Below are 19,304 nucleotides of genomic sequence, written 5' to 3' on the forward strand. Positions count from 1 at the left end.
ACAATGTGTTGTATTATTCTTGGAAACATTTGCTGATTGGCTAATTCCATCAGAATCACTGAAATTATACCATATAGGGGACCATTTACTACTAAATATCGGACTAATGTGGCTGTACATATGTGGACACAGAACAGATGTCTGGTATTTTCTGCTTTTCTATTAGATTTGCTAATCCTTAAAAATGATTACATCAAAAGTTGACATTTTAAACTTCAAGGATTTAAGAAGAAAATAGCTCCCCCCTGTTGTATATTGATCAATATTTAAATATTTTTAGTCGTATTACCTGCTTGCTATAGAAGGAAAAAGAATGGATTTCTGAGAAATACAGATTTGGTTTAGATATGCCTCTTCTACTAATCCACTGTATAGACGTGGGCAAGTTAGTTAAAACTCTGAGCCTCAGTGTTGTCATTTTTAAATTGAGAGTATTTCATTAGGGGTTTTGTGTGGATTACATAAGATTTATGATCTTTAGATAGATCTTCAATAGTTTATCAGATGAATGGGACTGTCAATGGAAACTTAGTACAAAGAGATTTATTATGCCAGAAGACATGCATGTAGACGATATATTCATATATTGAATTAATCATTTGTAAAGTACAATAAATCTTATTCAATTCTTGGTATATGTGGGGAAATAATGCTGATTTTTGGAATTGTGTGTCCACAAATATACATGCACACACACACAGCTACATACATGTACGCATTACACAAACTTCAATATTAGGATATGTTAGGATATGAGATATGATATGAATGTAAGAGGACATCAATGTTAGGATCCTTCCGGGGGTTGTGTACAGCAGAAGTGAGAGCTGAAATTTGGTGAGAATGGATTCTTTTGTGCCAAGGTTTTGTAATCTTGAGTTAAGCTGGATATAACAGTGATAAGGACACCTATGAACTTAATTAGTTCAGAGCAGTGAATTACATTCACATAGAAAGTTTTTCTTAGGAAAGAAGATTAATAGCTAGAATCAGGGTTATTATATACGTAAAATTTCCTGAAAGATTAGATCTTAAAATAGCCCCCTGTACACATGGTAACTATGTAAAGATGATGGGTAAGTTATTTAGCTCAATTATGGTGATCTTTTCACAATGCATATAGATATCAAAACATAAAGATGTATACCTTAAATATATACAATTTTTATATGTCAAAGATATCTTAATAAAGTTGTTTTTAGAAAGGCATGCAGTGACTTCTCCTGACAGTGACTATCCTCTCCAGGAGCAGAGGAACAGCCAAGACCAAGTTGAATTAGGTAATGGAGGAAGGCTCAAACAGGGAATGATCAGAGGGGAGGAATTGAGAAAGAAGGCGATGAGGACACGTGATGGGAGTGGTGGTGGAGACATTGAGATTATGGTAGTCTTTGGTATTGGTGATGGAGGTGAGTGAGTTGAGCCACCAGAGTTAGACAGGCCTATTCTCATTTTAATATTGAAATAAGTGATACTAACATCCATCTGCAATAACAGCATCACTGCATTGAACGTGACATTGTTTCAGATGTAGAAAGTCACAGGTACTGTGGGAATAATTTAGGTGATCAATAATAAGCATAGAAAATTATATTAATAATGCACTGATTTCTACATTTTAGTCTAAGGTTTACTTCTCTAAATTCTATCAACTACATTTAATATTAAACTCAGAAGTATTTGGCTGTAGTATTAGAAACTGAATTGACCAAATGGTTATTCACTGCACGGAAAAAAAAAAAAAAAAAACAAAAAAAAACCAACAACAACATTGTGCCTTTTCAATCAGCATTCACTTGTTGAATCAGATTGAGAGCACAACAGTCTAAGGGAGCCCACTAAAAGAGGTAGCTCAAAAAAATAACATTTTCCCAACCTCATCTTTTGGATATACTGACATGTGTCACACTCCACTGATTTCTTCAGTTCTCTGGCTTTAAAAGCACAAGGTGAATATAAAGTGCATTGAGGTGCATAGTCCTTTTCTCTTTCTTAGCAGCAGGGGCAGCATCTGCTCAGCAGCTGGCTCCTTCATGGGACACTTGATTACTAGAATTCACATTGTGTCTTCTAGTCCATGTGGTTAGCACTCAGAGGGGTTTCTTGGCATCACTTAACTACTTTATTGGTATCATTGCATGGCCATTTGTTCCACAGGCTGGTTTTAAGTAGTTTCTCTGAGAAGCAAATTGCAGTAGAAAAACCCAACATCACACAAGTGAGAGACTATCCCACTTTCAAATAGAAATGCTGAAGTAACTGATGAAGCCAGAAAACTAATGGTAAAATTAGCGAACAAAAATGACTTGTGGATTTGGAGCACAGAGATTCCCTTAGAGTATGTCTCTTTGAGCCTTTACAGTTTTAGAGGGAGTAATGAAATGGAAAAAGTATAGAGCTGTGTATGAATCAAGAGACTGAATTTCTAGTTTCTAGATTAAACTCAATTCTCTCTACTACCTCTACTACTTCCAGCTATAATTCTTTATTCCTTTTTTTCCCACTTTTTTCTGCCCTAGGAAAAGATAATCTTTTACTTGTGAAAAATACTCCATGATTTTTTCAGTACCAAATAGGTAATGCCCACTTGTACTAGCCCTGGAAATTTTCTGCTTCATTATTGTTATTTTGTTCAGTCATTTAGGAACTTCATCAAAAAGAAGTTTTCATCTTAGCTACACTTTATTATCTTCTTTTTGCTAATTTAGTCAGGCAGCAAGAAAAGAACATTCTTACTTTTGAATATAGATGGTGGATTGTCACATGTATTTATTTCCTTTCAACCTAGAACCTTCCCCAAAATGACAGAAGAAGAGTAAAAATTGATAAGCCTACAACGTCAAAGACAAAAAAGAGAAGGCATTAGAGAATAGAACATTTTAATAAAATGTTGAAATATGTAAATAGGAGAAGTAGTTAATGTTAGAACAGAACAGAGTGACCCAAGTACGTGTCTCTCCTTGGCAGAAGTAAAGGCAAGTTTTCAAATTTTGAGAGAAAATGCTTCTCAATCTTAAATATACTGTCAAACTACCAATCAAATGGGAAGAAAGAACAAAGACTTTTAAGATTCAGAGATTCAAAAATTTATGTCACATGCACATTTCCTTAGGAACTACTGGAGAATATGCTCTTTTCAGTAAAACGGGGAGAATGCAGAAGAGAGGAAGTCATTGAATCCAGAAACAGGGGATCCATACCATAAGGAGTGTGGCCAAGGCAGGCCTCAAGATGATAGTTGTGTTTCAGATTTGGAGATCAGCCCCTCCAGATTTGAGCCAGAAGATAAAGAGCTATAAGACAGAAGTCTCCAGAATAAAAGGAGAAAATTGTTGATCGATATTTGGTAGATGTAAGTAGGATTTGGGGGAAAAATTTGGAATAGACATAGAGAAAATAATGATGGTAAAAAATGAGGTATTTAATAAAATCAGGAAATTTTTTTAAATCCAGAGGTGGAAATGTGACCTTTATACACTTTTTGGCCATGTAATGAGCATTATGTATGTGATGTGATCATAAAAATATAAATATTGATTATTGGTTAAGAGTAGTATAGACCAGTAGTGGGAATTTAGGGTTATAAAATACAGTCACCAGACCTAAGTCTGGCTGTATAAAGACCTAAGTTCTCATCCACCATAACAGGAAGCCAATAGGCATTATCCAATATTGATGTCAAGAAATAAAAGAATAAATAATAAAAGAAATAATAAATATACCATTTTAAAATATGGAGAAAAATCCCAGAATAGATAGCCAAAATATTTTAAAGTAGATGTCTCTGGTGAACAGAACACAGAGTAGGACTGAGAGGGTGAAAAAAATACTAATTTTTATGAAAGGATATATCCTTTCAATAAGTATCCTTGACTTACCCTGACAAAAATACTTTAAAAGTAAAGGCCAAAGAATAAGAAAAAATTAAAACCTTCATATTTTAGATCTTATAAGAATCTTCTTAAAATAGTTACTCTAAATTTGAAGCCCAAAAGGGTACAGGTAGGAAACCAGGATCGATACTCTTTTTTTTTTTTTTTTTTTAAGATTGTATTTATTTATTTGACCGAGCAAGAGAGAGACAGAGATAGAGACAGAGAGCACAAGCAGGGGGAACAGCAGAGGGAGAGAGAGAAACAGGTTCTCTGCTGAGCAGGGAGACCAATGCAGCGCTCCATCTCAAGACCATTGGATCATGACCTGGGCCAAAGGCAGCCACTCAACCAGATGAGCCACCCAGGCGCCCCCAGGATCGATACTCTCATATATGCATTCACTATGGTGGCAACTGGGTGGCTCAGTCAGTTGAGCATCAGACTCATGATCTTGACTCAGGTCATGAACTCAGGGCGGTGAAATTGCACCCTGCATTGGGCTCCGTGCTCATTGAGGTGTCTGCTTGAGATTCTCTCTTTCCCTCTCTCTCTGTCCATCCCCACTTGTGTGCTCTCTTTCTCCTTCTCAAAATAAGTAAATGAATCATTAAAAAAATGCATTCACTATGGAAAGAAGAGGAAAGCAAGTTTTTTAAGCAGGTTCATAAATATAATAGTCTACAAGGAGGGTTTTCTTTTCCCAGTAACCAAACTTCTCTGTTTTGATTGATCATTAGCTTGCCAGGGAACCAACCCTAGAGAAGACGAAGAGCAAATGGGTCTTTGATCTTTGCTATCGAGCTATTATTGCTTTCTAATCCTGGGAACAGAAAAGGCAGATGAAATTTCTGTACAGTTTATCCTGGGAGCTGCAAAACAGGTATAGCTATTAAGCCAAAGGGATATGGACCTTAAATAAATAAGGAAGAAAGAGAGAATAACCTTTCTACCTTGTTAAATATGTTAAGAGAGCCCTCTGGTTCTATGGTGGTGGCATGCTTTGTGAGTTCTTATCTATCACAATAAGGTTGTAGCTTGCTAAGAATTATAGAATGGTATTTTTTCTCCTGCTATAGACTGTTGAAAATTTGCTCATCTTTTGCTTATAGTGAATACTTATTGCATTTATAATAATATAAATAATAAATATAATTTATATAATAAAAACCATGCTAAAGAGTGAAAATTAAGGATTCTGTCTCCCTACCCTATTTTCATTATGACCTAGTCATCGTTTACTGGAAGATAACTTATGGAGAGTCTCTAAGAAAATGTAAACTCTTCCATTATTTGCCAATATAAGGAGTTTGAGTTGGAAAAAAAAGAGAGAGAAAGATGAAGTTGAATATTGGAATTCAACTTTAAGCTTTTACACTAATTTGCAAATTTTTACCACTCCGTACAAATCTATTTAAACTGTATTTGGGACGCCGGGTGGCTCAGCAGTTGAGCATCTGCCCTCGGCCCAGGGTGTGATCCTGGAGTCCCAGGATCTAGTCGCACATTGGGCTCCTGCATGGAGCCTGCTTCTCCCTCTGCTTGTGTCTCTGCCTCTCTCATGACTAAATAAATAAAATCTTTAAAAAAATAAAAAATAAACTGTATTTGGCCTACTTTTAAAAGTTAAAAAAAAAAAAAAAGAACTTCAGATCTTCTTGGGTTATTCAATTTTACCAGATTTCTCTCTCTCCACCCCCAAAATTAAATCAGTGCTGAACTACTATAGAGAACAGGATTGAACTTACTAGGTGAGGACTTTTTCTGTAATGTCAAGCAGATAATTGAGCCTGTTCGTACATTTGGATCTGCATAAATTGCTGTTTCATGTTGATTTTAGCATTGACAAGTATCTCTATGATCTTGAAGTATTGTCCATAATGCATGAAAAATGTCTCCACTACTGTGTATGCCAGATCGACCTATCTGCTAAAGAATCAAAGTAATTCATAAATCCCTCTGACATGGTAGAAATGTCAATTTTACTGATCACTGCTTCTTTTTAAAAAATAATACTTTAAAAATTTATTGAGAGAATGAGAAGGAGAGAGAGAGGGTGAACAGGGGAGGAGCAGAGGGAGAGGGACAAGAAAACTCCACACCAAGAGTGGAGCCTGATGTGTGGTGGATTCCATGACCCAAATCGAGAGTCAGACACTCAACCGCCTGAGCCACCCCCGCATCCCCCGATCCCTGTCTCTTTGACAGTTCTGTTCTAATACTAAGTCTTCTCTTTACCTAAGGCTATCAAAACACAGAGTTGAAATATTTCATTCGGCATTTATGCTTAAAGATCTCGAAAACATTGTCAAAAGTTATGTCCTGGGTTATCTGCCCCAGCAAATGGTTGAGTGTTTGTGCCATAACCACCAGAAACCTTGAAATGAGAAGGCTCAATTGGCTCAATTGTGTAGGCATGTAAATTCCCATTTTCAACTGTGCCCACTTCCAGATGAGCCCTTGTTTTGATAGGAGTTGGAGTCTTTGTAGAGATAAAGGAAAGGGATAAGAATTGAAGATTTTTCCCAGGAAATTGTCCTGTTTAATCATCATCATATTAAATAATTAAATAGGTTTTATAAGGAAATCTTGACCTTCCAGAAATAAGTCATCATGTTCTCTTGGCCAGATCATATATGGCTAATATGTCATGGAGCTGGTGTCTCTCTAGTGCTGTGGACTGATTGTCTTTGAATAGATTGTGACTGAGGCTGGTACTTGCCAGGCACTCACTGTAACCAAGTCATGACTGAGACTCAAGAATGTTGGATAAGGACCCTAATTGATTTTGTGAACCATTCCAAGAGCCTCCTGGATAGGGTTTCACCTCCCATTATTGTCTTACAGTGAAGTTGAATTCCTGCAGAAACACTGTAGCAGTGCATCTCCAGACAATTGGGATTGCTTTTATCTCAGTCAAATTGAAGGAATTTGCAGAAAAGCATCTAATATGAGATTTCACTCTAGCATCCAACAGCTCTGAAGGAATAAAACCCAGACCACTGAAGATTCCCTGAAAACAAGTCATGAGAAAAATTGGCCAAGGGTAGTTTTCTTATTGTTTAGCATGTAATTCCATGCTTAAAAATCAGGAATCTATCTTGCTGAATTACTTGCCTTGTTTGCCTAGAGTAGCAAATAAGGACTTAGAAGCAAAAATATGTTGAAAACTTCTGTGATTGTGCAGTGATATTATGATAGGCTCTTGGGACAGATTCAGTGCTTGAGCTATATTTTCAATCATCAGAAATCAAATGAGAATCACTATATTGTACACTAAAACTAATAATGTCAGTATGTCAAAAAATTTTTTTAAAAATCAAGTGAGTGAGCATAGCACTACGGCTCTGTGGATCCGCTAGGAAGCTGCTCTTTCCCAAACAAGTTACTATTTTTAGGGCCAATTTTTGTTGATTTTTAAATCTACATTCTAGGAACTTACAAGAGCCATGTCTTTATTAGTTCTGAAAGAAAGGGAAAAAAAGAAATAGAAAGGAAAGGAGGACATATTTTCTGGTTGTTATTTGTGTATCTATTATATCCTTCTCTGGAGTTGGTGGCATTACATATTATTATACATGCTGAATTGGGATAAATTGTACAGGCATTTTTTGTACTCATTTTATATTATTTTTTTAAAGACTTTATTTATTTATTCATGAGAAATATATATATAGAGAGACAGAGACACAGGTAGAGGGAGAAGCAGGCTCCATGCAAGGAGCCCGACGTGGGACTCGACCCCGGGTCTCCAGGATCACACCCTGGGCTGAAGGCCGTACTAAACCGCTGAGCCACCCGGGCTGTTCTGTTGTACTTATTTTAAAATATGCTTTTAAAAAGATAAAGTCATGACGTGCAAATGCAAACTGAACATGTGCCAAGTTTTTGTTTAAATCACTAATAATGAGGGAATCAGTGGGAAGTTAGAACTAATTGAAAATGTGTGGGATCCCTGAGTGGCGCAGCGGTTTGGCGCCTGCCTTTGGCCCAGGGCGCGATCCTGGAGACCGGGGATCGAGTCCCACATCAGGCTCCCCGTGCATGGAGCCTGTTTCTCCCTCTGCCTATGTCTCTGCCTCTCTCTCTCTGTGTGTGTGTGACTATCATAAAAAAAAAAATGTGTTTAAGGAGGTATGTGTACACGGGCAATGTACAGTAAGATTGCTGGTTTGGATGCACAACTGGCTAATGTCCAACAAGGTCTCAAACTTGTCAAGTTGTCTGTTCCACCAGATAAAATTGTTTTCTTTTCATTTCTACCAGACAAAAATCTGCAAGTACACTGAACAAGTGGCTTCACCAAATCTAGATTTTTTTAATCAATAGTAATATGTGAAGAAAATGAAATACATCCCTTCCAAATAGTCCTGGTTAGCTTTGCCCCAACATGACAGAGGAGACATGTCACCCACCTTTCTGCCTTATTTCCAAATCTCAGAAAAAAAAAATTTGTGACACTTTCTGGGTACTGTGCCTTATGTTTTGGGGCCTAATTGCCCCTAGGTCTATCCCTTGCCTTATTCCTGCTCTACTCTGTATCATCACAGCTGAATTTCCTAGGTTCCTGTGTGAACTGGCACCTGCCTAGATTTGGCCAGTGGCAGATAATTGCCAGGAGATTGCAGGATGGATTGATGAGGAGGATGAGAAAAGCCAGGCTAATTCTTTCTCCCTCTCTGCTTCTAGGAAACCCTCCTGTGTCAGCTATGCAGTGGGCCTGTACTTTCTTTCCATATATTTTTTTTAAATGTGTCTTTCTTTAAAAGTCTATTTTAATAGGATCTATTTTCCTTCTCTGCTAGTGTATTTCTAAAGCCTGTTGTTACGTGGCACTCTATTAAGAATAAATGTCCTAAACGTGCCTTTGTTATTTTTGGTGGAATTGGCGCTGAGGTTGCTTTGCTCAGCTAACACAGTACTCGACTTTGCTGGTTTTCAACTGCTAATTGCTTTAGGAACATTCCAGCTTCATAGTACTTTTTGCATGTGCAACCTCTTCATTCTTTCTCAACCATGTTCTAATTTGACTTTTGAAGCACCTCAGTGTACCTTTCTCTGATTTTTCACAAAACTATGTAACCTGTAATAAATTATATACTTAATACATAAATAAAATATGTAATAGATTCATCCATTATAGTTCAGTCTGCACTCATAGTTTATGCTATTTCCCCATACTTCTCTTTCTCTTTTTCACATAATATATGTATATTTTCCTTTGTGTGTCTACCTCAAATCTGAAACACTGGTGCCTGTTTTCTGTTATTTTAGTCCATGAGCATGGAACATGAGATGAACTAGTGTACATTTATCATGTGTAATTCTCTCTCCCTTGGCTTCACTGTGTGTCTAAAACGCCTAGAACAACTGGAATTCAACATTAATCATCAACTCATAATTAGAATGCTTTGTACCCTTTCAGTCTTTCTTTGCTTTAATTCGAGATGAATTTTGACATCTTGTTATTTTCCAGTCATTTAAATTTTTCATGGTCAGTGATTCCAAAACTACCAAGTAAAGTACCTGACTTCTAAGTTAAGTCACTTGTGTTGTTGACAATATATTGAATATTCTACTTTAATAGGGGATTATGTCATTAAAATTACTTTTATTATTATCAAGATCAGCAGCCAGTTTTCCAGAAGTAAGTAATTTCAGTGGTTTAACTCTTTTTAGTTCTTCCTTCTTTAGAATATTTCCAAATCATATTATTTCTTAATTTATCAATTTTAGCCTTTATCAGTGGACATCCATATTAATAACAGAGAAAATAGCTCTCATACATTTATTGCATCAGCTTCCTTACGCTCATCTTTTCAAAAGTGTCATATTGTACCTTATTTCATTTTTAAGTCACTTGTGTTTGTAAGCAGGTGATTTCTAAATATGATTCACTTGTCAGTCAAAAATGTCAATCAAATGCCTTCTATATCTTATATAACTTTCTTCTTTCTCCTTGATTTCATAATTATTGTATTTTTCATATATATTTTATAATTTTATAAATTGATCTGCCAACTGATCTGCCAAAACAAAGCTGATCTGCTCAACTGATCTGCCAAAACAAAGCTCCAAATATCCTATTGGTTCCATTGTTCTTCAGTTCCATTTTTTTCCCTAGAGACTTCTTCCTACATCCTTTCCTCTGTGCTCCTACTTCATTTAGAGTAGTTGATTCCAGGATGGTCACATATCTCTTATTCAGACACTTCCCATCTTCACCTATCTACATTAGATTCAAGTTATGTCCTTGCTTTGGTCAAATGCGTCTCTCAGTGGCTTCCTGAAAAAAGAGTGCATGGAAAGGCAAATGTTGGGAGTCACTGAATATCTGAAAAAGCCTTTATTCTTCAAATTTGATTGAAAATTTGGCTGAGTATAGGATTCTAGGTCAACCCCTGACCAGCTACATAACATACAGAGCTTGATGCAAAATGAAAATGTGAGGCTTCTTGTTCAAAAATTATTAAGAATTTCAGGATGGTGACAGCAGAGCACTACACTACGAGTACTTTTAAGCACAAGGTCCTATATGACTATCAGATCACATGCCCATGAACCTGACCCCAGTGGGTCCTTTCAATATGGAGATTCTTAGTTCTGGGTAATTGACTTTTTTCTATGGTAATTTCCTTTATAATCGATTTCTAGAACTTTAGTTCACTACATATTAGATTGCCTGAATTGGCCCTCTAATTTTCTTATCTTTATTATTCTATTATCCCTCTTGCTGTCTTTTTGTCCACTTTATAGGATATTAGAATTTTTTTCTCTATTCTTCCTGTTGAGATTTTTATGTAAATAATTAGGATTCATTTGTAAGAGTTTCTTCAATACTACTTACTCCATTTATAAAAAGTAGCATTATATTCTTGTTACATGGATGAATCTCTTATTTTTCTTAGAAAAATCTCTTATTTTTTTTAAATGTTTATCTTTGGCCTTTATATTATTTCTGCTTTCCCCAATTTTTAAAAAAATTTTGCCTGTATTTGTCTATGTGAAAAACATTGTTTTTTATGTTGGAGATTTCCCCTCCATGCTTGCTCATGGTTGATAGGCCATTAATACTGAAGAATGTGGCTCTGAGAAGTGATTAGAATCTCTCTGTGCATAGGTGGTGCTTGTCACTTGCTGAGCTTCACCAAAGGGTGAGTAAGCTCTGAACTGTTTCCAAAATTTCATTTCTCTTTTATAGGCTTTATAGTCTCTCCCACAATGAGTACTCCAGTCTTCATTCTCTAAATAGGTGGGAGAAAAAAAACCTGGGTTGTCATCATTCAGCATACTTTCATTTAATCCTCCTATTTTCAATCTGGCAGTCTTGCCTCATTTCCATGTTTGCTGTAAGTATAGGTAAGGATAGTTTTCCACTAGTTGGGTGGAGAAAGAAATCTGAAAGCTCTAAAGAAATTCCACCCTCCTGTTTTGAACTTGAAGCCAGATCCCTATATTGTAAGATCTTTGGTATCCCTACCTGCTAAGCTATTCTGAGGTTCTGTGAGGAATAATGGTCTTGTTTCTCTCTGTTATTATCCTTTGAAAGCACTTTGGTTTGTTTTTCTTTCTTGGTATCTGTTAAATCAGTCCTCAAATCTCACTGTTTAACTTTCCCAAAAATGTATTGTGAACTTCTCTGCCATTATCTTCTTTCCAATCCCTTTGTCTTGTAGCTTTTTTACCTTTTCAATCCCTTTATGTGATGTTAGTGATGTTTCAGGGCTGAAAGGTAGTAAAGACATTTTTTTTAATCCACCAGGCTTAAATAAAAACCATGAATCTATTTTTGTCTACTTTTTTCTTTAAATTTGAAAAATTGTACCACATACTCTCTGACCCAGCAAGCATCAGTTATCCCCCCAAAACCCCCTTTCAACTGTCAGGTTGCTCCAGTGTGAAAGTGGCACTTTGGTCTTGTGGCTCGCCTACATTTCCCCAGCATTGTGTGCAGTTTCCATGAGCCAGAGCTCACTCTAATGCTGATCGTTCTAGAAAGCTGAAGTAGCTGTCCTCCCAGTGTGTTGTGCCTCTCCATGAATGCCAGGAAAAAGGTGAATGTAAGTAGAGTGAATCCTCACTGACTTTAAAGCCCTGCCTCTACAGTCTTTTCAACACACTCAGAGGAGTGTACTGAAAATCTCTGAGAGTCTCTGATTTGAGAGGATGGCGTTATAGGAGGTGTGATGGAAGTAAAGCAAAATAGATGGTATGGTCAAAATGGTAATTTGAGGAGAAATTAATATTAGAGAGGATTTATAGTTCTGGGATGAGTGTAGAAACTACCAGGAGAGACAGAGACAGAAAGAGAACTCTGTGAAGATGAGAGCACAGCCTGCCAAGTGACTTTCTGTGGGGAGTGACCATCCAGGGAGAAGAAGAGAATAATAATACTCTGACTTCATTCTTCTCTCTCCCCCCTATCTCCTGTGATGCTTCCTATTTGTGAAACTCAAATGGTTACCTGATGTAGTTCTTACAACTCCCTCTCAGGGCAAGGAGTAGGGTACAGTGCAGTAAAGTGGATTAGGAGGAGGGACAAGCTAAGGATATTTAGCACAGAGTGGCTATCTGAGCTCAGTGCTAAATATGTGTTTTCCAAAACATATGTGTTTTATATTAATATATAAAGCTAAAAATATATATAAAAAGCTATATAAACATAAATATAGTTATTAAAATAATAACTATTTTATAAATATGTTTTTGCATTTTATGGTTTTATCAATACAAATAAATAAAACAATAAACATATTCAAATCTGTAATATATATAGATTTAAATGTGTCTAAATATGTGTATTTAAATATATATGTAATATACATATTTATTTAATATATAACCTTTAAAGAAAATCCTGGAGTCCACACAGCCCAAAGTATTTCAGAGAAGAAACAATAGCCAGGCACAAATGATTGCTTCCCTCTGTACAGTCAACATGATTTTACTGTTCTTTGGCTTCTAAATAGGAAAAAAATTGATCTTGAAAGCGTTTCTGTTTGAATGGTTTTTAAAAATATTTTATTTATTTATGAGAGACAGAGAGAGGGGGCGGACAGACATAGGCAGAGGGAGAAGCAGGCTCCATGCAGGGAGCCCGATGTGGAACTCAATCCCGGAACTCCAGGATCACAACCTGGGCGGAAGGCAGACACTCAACTGCTGAGCCACCCCCAGGTGTCCCTGTTTGAGTGTTTTTATGTCTGTACTTAGAAGGAATTTTTCCACATGCTGGGAATTATGCCTGCCCATTTCTGTAATAAAAAGTTTACTTGAAGGGCACCTGGATGGCTCAGTTGGTTGAGCATCTGACTTTGGCTTGGTTGTGATCTCAGGGTCCTGGGATCAAGCCCTGCGTTGGGCTCCTACTGAGCAGGGAATCTGCTTCTCCCTCTCCCTCTACTCCTCCTCCTCCTCCTGCTCATGCTCTCTCTCTCAAATAAATGAATAAAATCTTTTAAAAAAAAAGTTTACTTGCAGTAAAGTGATAGTTTTACCTAAGTTGTGATTTTGGGAGAAGAGAGAGAATAATGATATATTCCTTTGTACTTAAAAAAATACTTTTTCAAAAAAGAATACTTTTCCCTCATATATTCTCCACCTCAGTAGGATTATTTTGCTCCTTAAATGTAGAATGTAAACTTATTTTAAAGACAATTAATATTTGTCATACAATTGTTCCCATTGTTTTTAATAATATCAATTTTTTAGGAATCATTTATCTCATAAAACAAATATAACAGGAGCTTTACAATTATATTTTCCTAGGTGAAAGAAAAATGTCTTAAAAATTCATTAAATCTATAAGCCTTGCTGCTTAAACTGAGGTTAGGACTTACTTTCCTAAGCATTGACCTGCAGTGTAGACAAGAGTATGTCACTATTTAACAGCTTCTAATTATCATTTTTATTACCAAGTTGGAATCAGAGGCAATAGGACTTACTGAAAACTACATAGCAGCTTCTTTGTTGACAGTCCCTATTTGTGGTTTTTGTGCCCTCCTGTGTAAGGCCGTCTCCCTGTGTTAATGTTAATATCTGCTATAGATATTCTTCTAGCTTTACCTTTCTGCTTCTCAGTATGGTGTTCTTAGAACCATGTCTTTCTCACTTTTGTATTTCAATCAGATCACAAAGGGGGATGTTGATAGGGATTTAATGATTATCAATTCTCTTTTAAATTACATTTATTAATTTATTTATTATTCAGGCTCCATAGTGTTAGGAATGTCCTGGGCATTTTATATCCTAGAATTAATAAAGTCTTGCATAGATACAGAAGATTTTTCAATATGAGAATATCCTTAGTTAGGCGGGTCATCATTTTGCAAGGTTGGGTCATGGTAGTAGTATCTTAGAAGGTAACCTTATAGTATTTGAAGTACTTGATTATGAAAACTACACCAGTTTATATTGGGTATTTTTTCATTTGGAAAGTTGCAGCTCTATATTTGCATAAAAGATACTCAATCGTTTTCTACAGCTAAGTATTTTTTGCTCAAAGGTAGAAATTGTTTCTCCCCTGTAAACTACTTATTGAATCACAAAGCCAGTTATTTTCAAAGATGGCGTTTCTATTTTCATTTCTGTCTTCTTTTATGTGTTCTGATCATTAGAAGGTAAGGAAGCCCTTCCAAAAAGCTAAGAAGATCAAAACCTGTTTGTAATATTCAGGCTCATGTTAAAAGTCTTAGGAATTATCAAAGGTTAGCATCATTCTCTTTGGGAAGATATCATTAATATAATGCTGGTTCAGATTTTTTTTTCATGTCTCTAATAGTATATGTTAGAATTTTGGTATTTTAATAAAATTGATGAAGATGAAGATATGTAAGAAGCATCTATTTTGCATATGTCCTTTTTCTATCTGATACATAAATTACATATTTCAGTTTTAACTTATAATTTGGTAAGTATTGACATATGTATACACCTAAGAAACCATGACCACAATTAAGAAAATTAACATTTCTCTTAATGTCAGAAGTTTCCTTGAGCTCCTTTGTAATCCTTCCCTCCCTTTCCTTCTTCATCCCTACTTCCACCATTCCCAGGTAACCATTGATCTGTTCCTGTCACTCTAAGAATCATTTGCATTTTCTATAGCTTTGTAGAAAATGAGTCAGGCTGTTTGCACATATCTTATTTTACTCAGTATAAGTATTTGGCACCTACTCATGTCAGTAGTTCATTCCTTCTATTGCTCTATTGCTGGCTAGAACTTCTTTGGATGGATATGTCCTAGTTTGTTTTTCTGTTTACTGTTAATGAACATTTGGGTTGTTTGCAGTTTGGGGTCCTTACCAATAAAGCTTCTATTTTGTGTACAAGTCTTTGAAAGGACGTATATTTCTTGTTCTCTCCACCAAAGAATGGAATGGCTGATTTGTATGGTAGATACATGTTTAACCTTTAAGAAACTATTTTCAAAATGATTGTATGTATTTATATTCCCAACAATTGTGTACGGTAGTTTTTGTTGCTTAACATCTTTGCCAATACTTGATATGCCCAGTTATTTTAGTCTTGGCTATTGTAATAAGTGTTTGATTATATCTCATTATTGTTTTAATTTGTTTTCTAATGATTAGTAACTTTGAGCATCCTTTCATATTTGCCATGAATACATCTTTTTTAGTGAAGAGTTTGTTCAAATCATTTGCAAATTTTGTATTGGGTTGTTTATCTTGTTATATTGAGTTTGCAAGATCTTTATGCTTTAGATATGCATCCTTTATCAGATATATGATTTGCAAATATTTTCTCCCAGTCTTTGGTTTTTCTTTTCATTCTTTTAATAACATTTCTGAAAAACAGAAGTTCTTAATATTAATGAAATTCAACTTATTTATGTTTTTCATAGACAGTGCTTTAAGTGTTATATATAAGACCTCTTTGGCTGTGTCAGGAGGACAAAATTTTCTTCTGTTTTCTTCTAGGTTTATAGTTCTAGGATATACATTTGGATCTGTGATGCGTGTATGGATCAAAGTTCCTTTCACACATAGATATTTCTATTTATTCAGCACCATTTATTGTGAAGACTATCCTTTTTCCACTAAATTATCTTTGCACCTTTTTCCAAAATCAATTATATACATTAGTAGATATCTTTCTGGACTATATTCTGTTTCATTGATCTATCAACCTATCCTGATGCTAATAATATACCATGTTATGTTATTTTTACTGTACTGATTACTGTAGCTTTAAAATAAGTCTTGAAAGGGCACCTGGGTGGCTCCATGGGTTATGGCTGCCTTCAGCTCAGGTCCTGGGGTCCGGGGTCAAGCCCCTTGTCGGGAATCCCTGCCCAGTGGGGAGTCTGCTTCTCCCCCTCCCTCTGCCCCTTCTCCCTACTTATGCTCTCTCTCTCTCTCAAATAAACTAAAATCTTTAGAGAAAATAAAATGTCTTGAAGTTTTATAAGTGTTAAAATACTGTAAGTCCTCCAAATTATTCTTTTTATTACATTTGTTTTGAATCAGCATGTTAATATATACAACAATATCAAAAGCCTCCATGGACATTTGCTAGGATTGCACTGAATCTATAGTTAAATTTTGGGGAAATTATGTGTTAATAAGATTGAGTCTTTCAATCCATGAATACATGCATCTCATTTATTTAGGTCTACTTTAATTCCTTTCAGCAATGTTCTGTAGTTTTCAGTGCATTGGGCTTCCATGTTATTTTGCCAGACTTACGTCCTTTTTGGTACTATTTTAAATGATACTGCTTTTCGTTTGAATTTCATATTGTCCATTACTATCATACAGAAAGGATGTTGGCTTTTTATCTGTTTTTCTTTATTGCAGACTTGTTAAAATCATACCCCTGGGAACAACTGCAGGCTGTCATGATTTGAAAGTGCACCTGAGGGTAGCTTCCCAGGGACATCCCCATTCATTTTCTATGATGATTTTGCTATTCTTGGGTTCTTTATTTTGAGTCATTTCTTACTCATTTCACTTATCAGTTAGGATTGGGTTCAGCTGCACATAAAAGTCCCAAAATAATAGTAGCTTAAATACAACATTTTTTTGTTTTCTCATATGAAATAACTTCAGAGGCAGGTGACCTCATTTGGGTAGGTTCACAGCATGGGACTTGGGCCACTGGCATCTTCCTTCTCTGCCATTCATAGTGGGTAACTTCCTATTGCCAGATTGCCTCATGATCCTAAATGGTTGCTTGACCTTGAGACAATTCCACTGTATTTGGGCAGCAAGGAACTGGCAAGGATGAAACAGAATTCCTTCCAGCTGAGTTCAAGCCCTCTTCAAAATAATTGTTCTGAATGTCTTCACTCAACCTATTACGCTACTTGGCCAGAACGCACTTGAATGACTATACCTAGCTTTAAGAGAATGTGAAAAATGTAGTTTTGGGGGGGATGCCTGGGTGGCTCAGCAGTTGAACATCTGCCTTTGGCTCAGGGTGTGATCCTGGAGTTCCGGGATCGAGTCCCACATCAGGCTTCCTGCATGGAGCCTGCTTCTCCCTCTGCCTCTCTTTCTCTCTCTCTCTCTCTCTTTCTCTCTCTCATTCTCTCATGAAAAAATAAATAAATTTTTTAGAAAGAAAAGAAAAATGTAGTTTTTTAGGAGAGAAAATTGCTAACTCAAATAAGAGTTTATTCAGAAGATAAGCCAATCAGCTGAAGTACTTACTGCTTTTAAAAGTACATGATACAACCCCAAATACAACCAAGCTGCACCAAGTAATTTTCACAAGAAGGATACACGAGTGGTATATTTTTAAGTCATTGTGGACTGTGAGACTCTTTTGCTCTCACACATAAAAGGTAGTTCACTAAGTATAACATGCTTGAGTCATAAGCATTACAAAAATCTCAGAACACTCAATGTGTTACTCCATTATCATCATAATTGGACAGGCCTAGCTTTTCCTTTCTAAGTAACCTGTTTTAGTTGTTTCTTTCACTTTGTTTTAGTTTGCTGACTGTATGAATAAGATTCTTTTTTATTAACACATAGATTTTATTTTGCAATGTGTTATCTGCTAATATTTTATCATACAAAAATATATGGCACACAAAATAATTGTTTGTAGATTCCTGAATAAGAACTTTTAGTCTAAGCATGGCTTTTTTCCCATGGAGAAAGTATTTGTGAAAACTCTTGCTGAAATTTTTAACTTGTCTTTACACCCTTAGTCTTAGTATTAGAAATCATCCAAAGTAAATTTTCAGAAAATCTGCTACACTACCTCTAAGGTGGTGCCTAAAAGCAGATGTACTTCATTCTCTCTAAAATACCTTTGTTCAGGAATGGAATTAAATTCTGTCTACCGACTTAGGAAAATGGACAAATTGTCTTCACGTTGTTTATCAATAGTACGTAGAGAGTAAGGAATATGTTTTCCTTTTCTGCTGAGGATAGAGTAGCATCTTCAGAAACACTTGGTTTATAAAATTAATGCATAGAAATTTTTTAAAATGTTAGGAAACATATAGAGATATCCGTATTTACATTATCTTACTCCATGAGATATCTATTGTTGCATAAAAAATTATTCCTCAAATTTAATGGCTTCAAACAACAACAATAACATTAATTATCTCACAGTTTCTGTGAGTCAGGAGTCCAGACATGGCATAGTTGATCCCTATGCTTCAAATTTCCTTGGGGAGTTGGGACACATTGTATGTGCAGAAGCAAAAGAAAATATTGTACAGATTTGTCTCAGGTGAAAAATCACTTCAGTAAAAATACTAAGCATACATACATAAATTTTTTCTCATCATAATTATATTTTCTCAGATCTTTTGCCTTTCATTTTTGTTTGTATTGCTATATACAGTGAATAGTTGCTACAGTGGTGATATAAAGAGTACCCTTTAAATAATATTTTAGTGCCAGCTCTGAAAAAAGAGAACAACCACAGAATAAATTCTAATGTTAGAAGTATACTTTTATGGAAATATTTATATTGTTCTGAATTTTCAGAAAGACTGTCCTTGAAATAATACCTAAAATAGCTATCTATCGCCCTAATATTATTAAGAGGTGGATATAATTTTCAAGAGTTGTTTAAGTGACAAAAACTGAACTTAATTATATCAAAAAAAACTCCTGAAAATATTTCTATTTCATGACCTAGAAAGATATGTTACTAGTTTAACTTGATTTGTGTATTTAATACTGGACTATTTTCCATATAGTTATAATAAATCCTCTTTTTATTTCTCTTTCTTATTACTTTTTTGAAACAGACTAAGATGCTTAGTGAAGCAGCTGGAGAGAGGTGATGTTAACGTCGTAGACTTAAAGAAGAATATTGAATATGCAGCATCTGTATTGGAAGCTGTTTACATTGACGAAACAAGGTATGCTTTAGCCCCCTTCCCTTTTATCTTCTTTGCCTCTCTCCCTTTCTCCTCTTTCTTGGCCTTCATTTATCTCAAAC

At 35.6% G+C, this 19,304-nt stretch overlaps 1 protein-coding gene across 6 annotated transcripts in view; it reads left to right on the top strand.

Moving 5' to 3' along the window:
* The window catches only part of PDE1A (phosphodiesterase 1A), a 337,006-nt gene that overhangs the window by 222,175 nt on the left and 95,527 nt on the right, over positions 1 to 19,304 (top strand). For all 6 annotated transcript variants that reach the window (XM_077883318.1, XM_077883317.1, XM_077883316.1 and 3 more), the window contains one exon: positions 19,111 to 19,224. In XM_077883318.1, the coding sequence (XP_077739444.1) occupies positions 19,111 to 19,224 (114 nt within the window). The remainder of the gene's footprint in view (positions 1 to 19,110; positions 19,225 to 19,304) is intronic.

The sequence above is a fragment of the Canis aureus genome, chromosome 34 (genome assembly GCF_053574225.1).
Source record: "Canis aureus isolate CA01 chromosome 34, VMU_Caureus_v.1.0, whole genome shotgun sequence".
In the NCBI taxonomy this organism is placed as follows: Eukaryota; Metazoa; Chordata; class Mammalia; order Carnivora; family Canidae; genus Canis; species Canis aureus.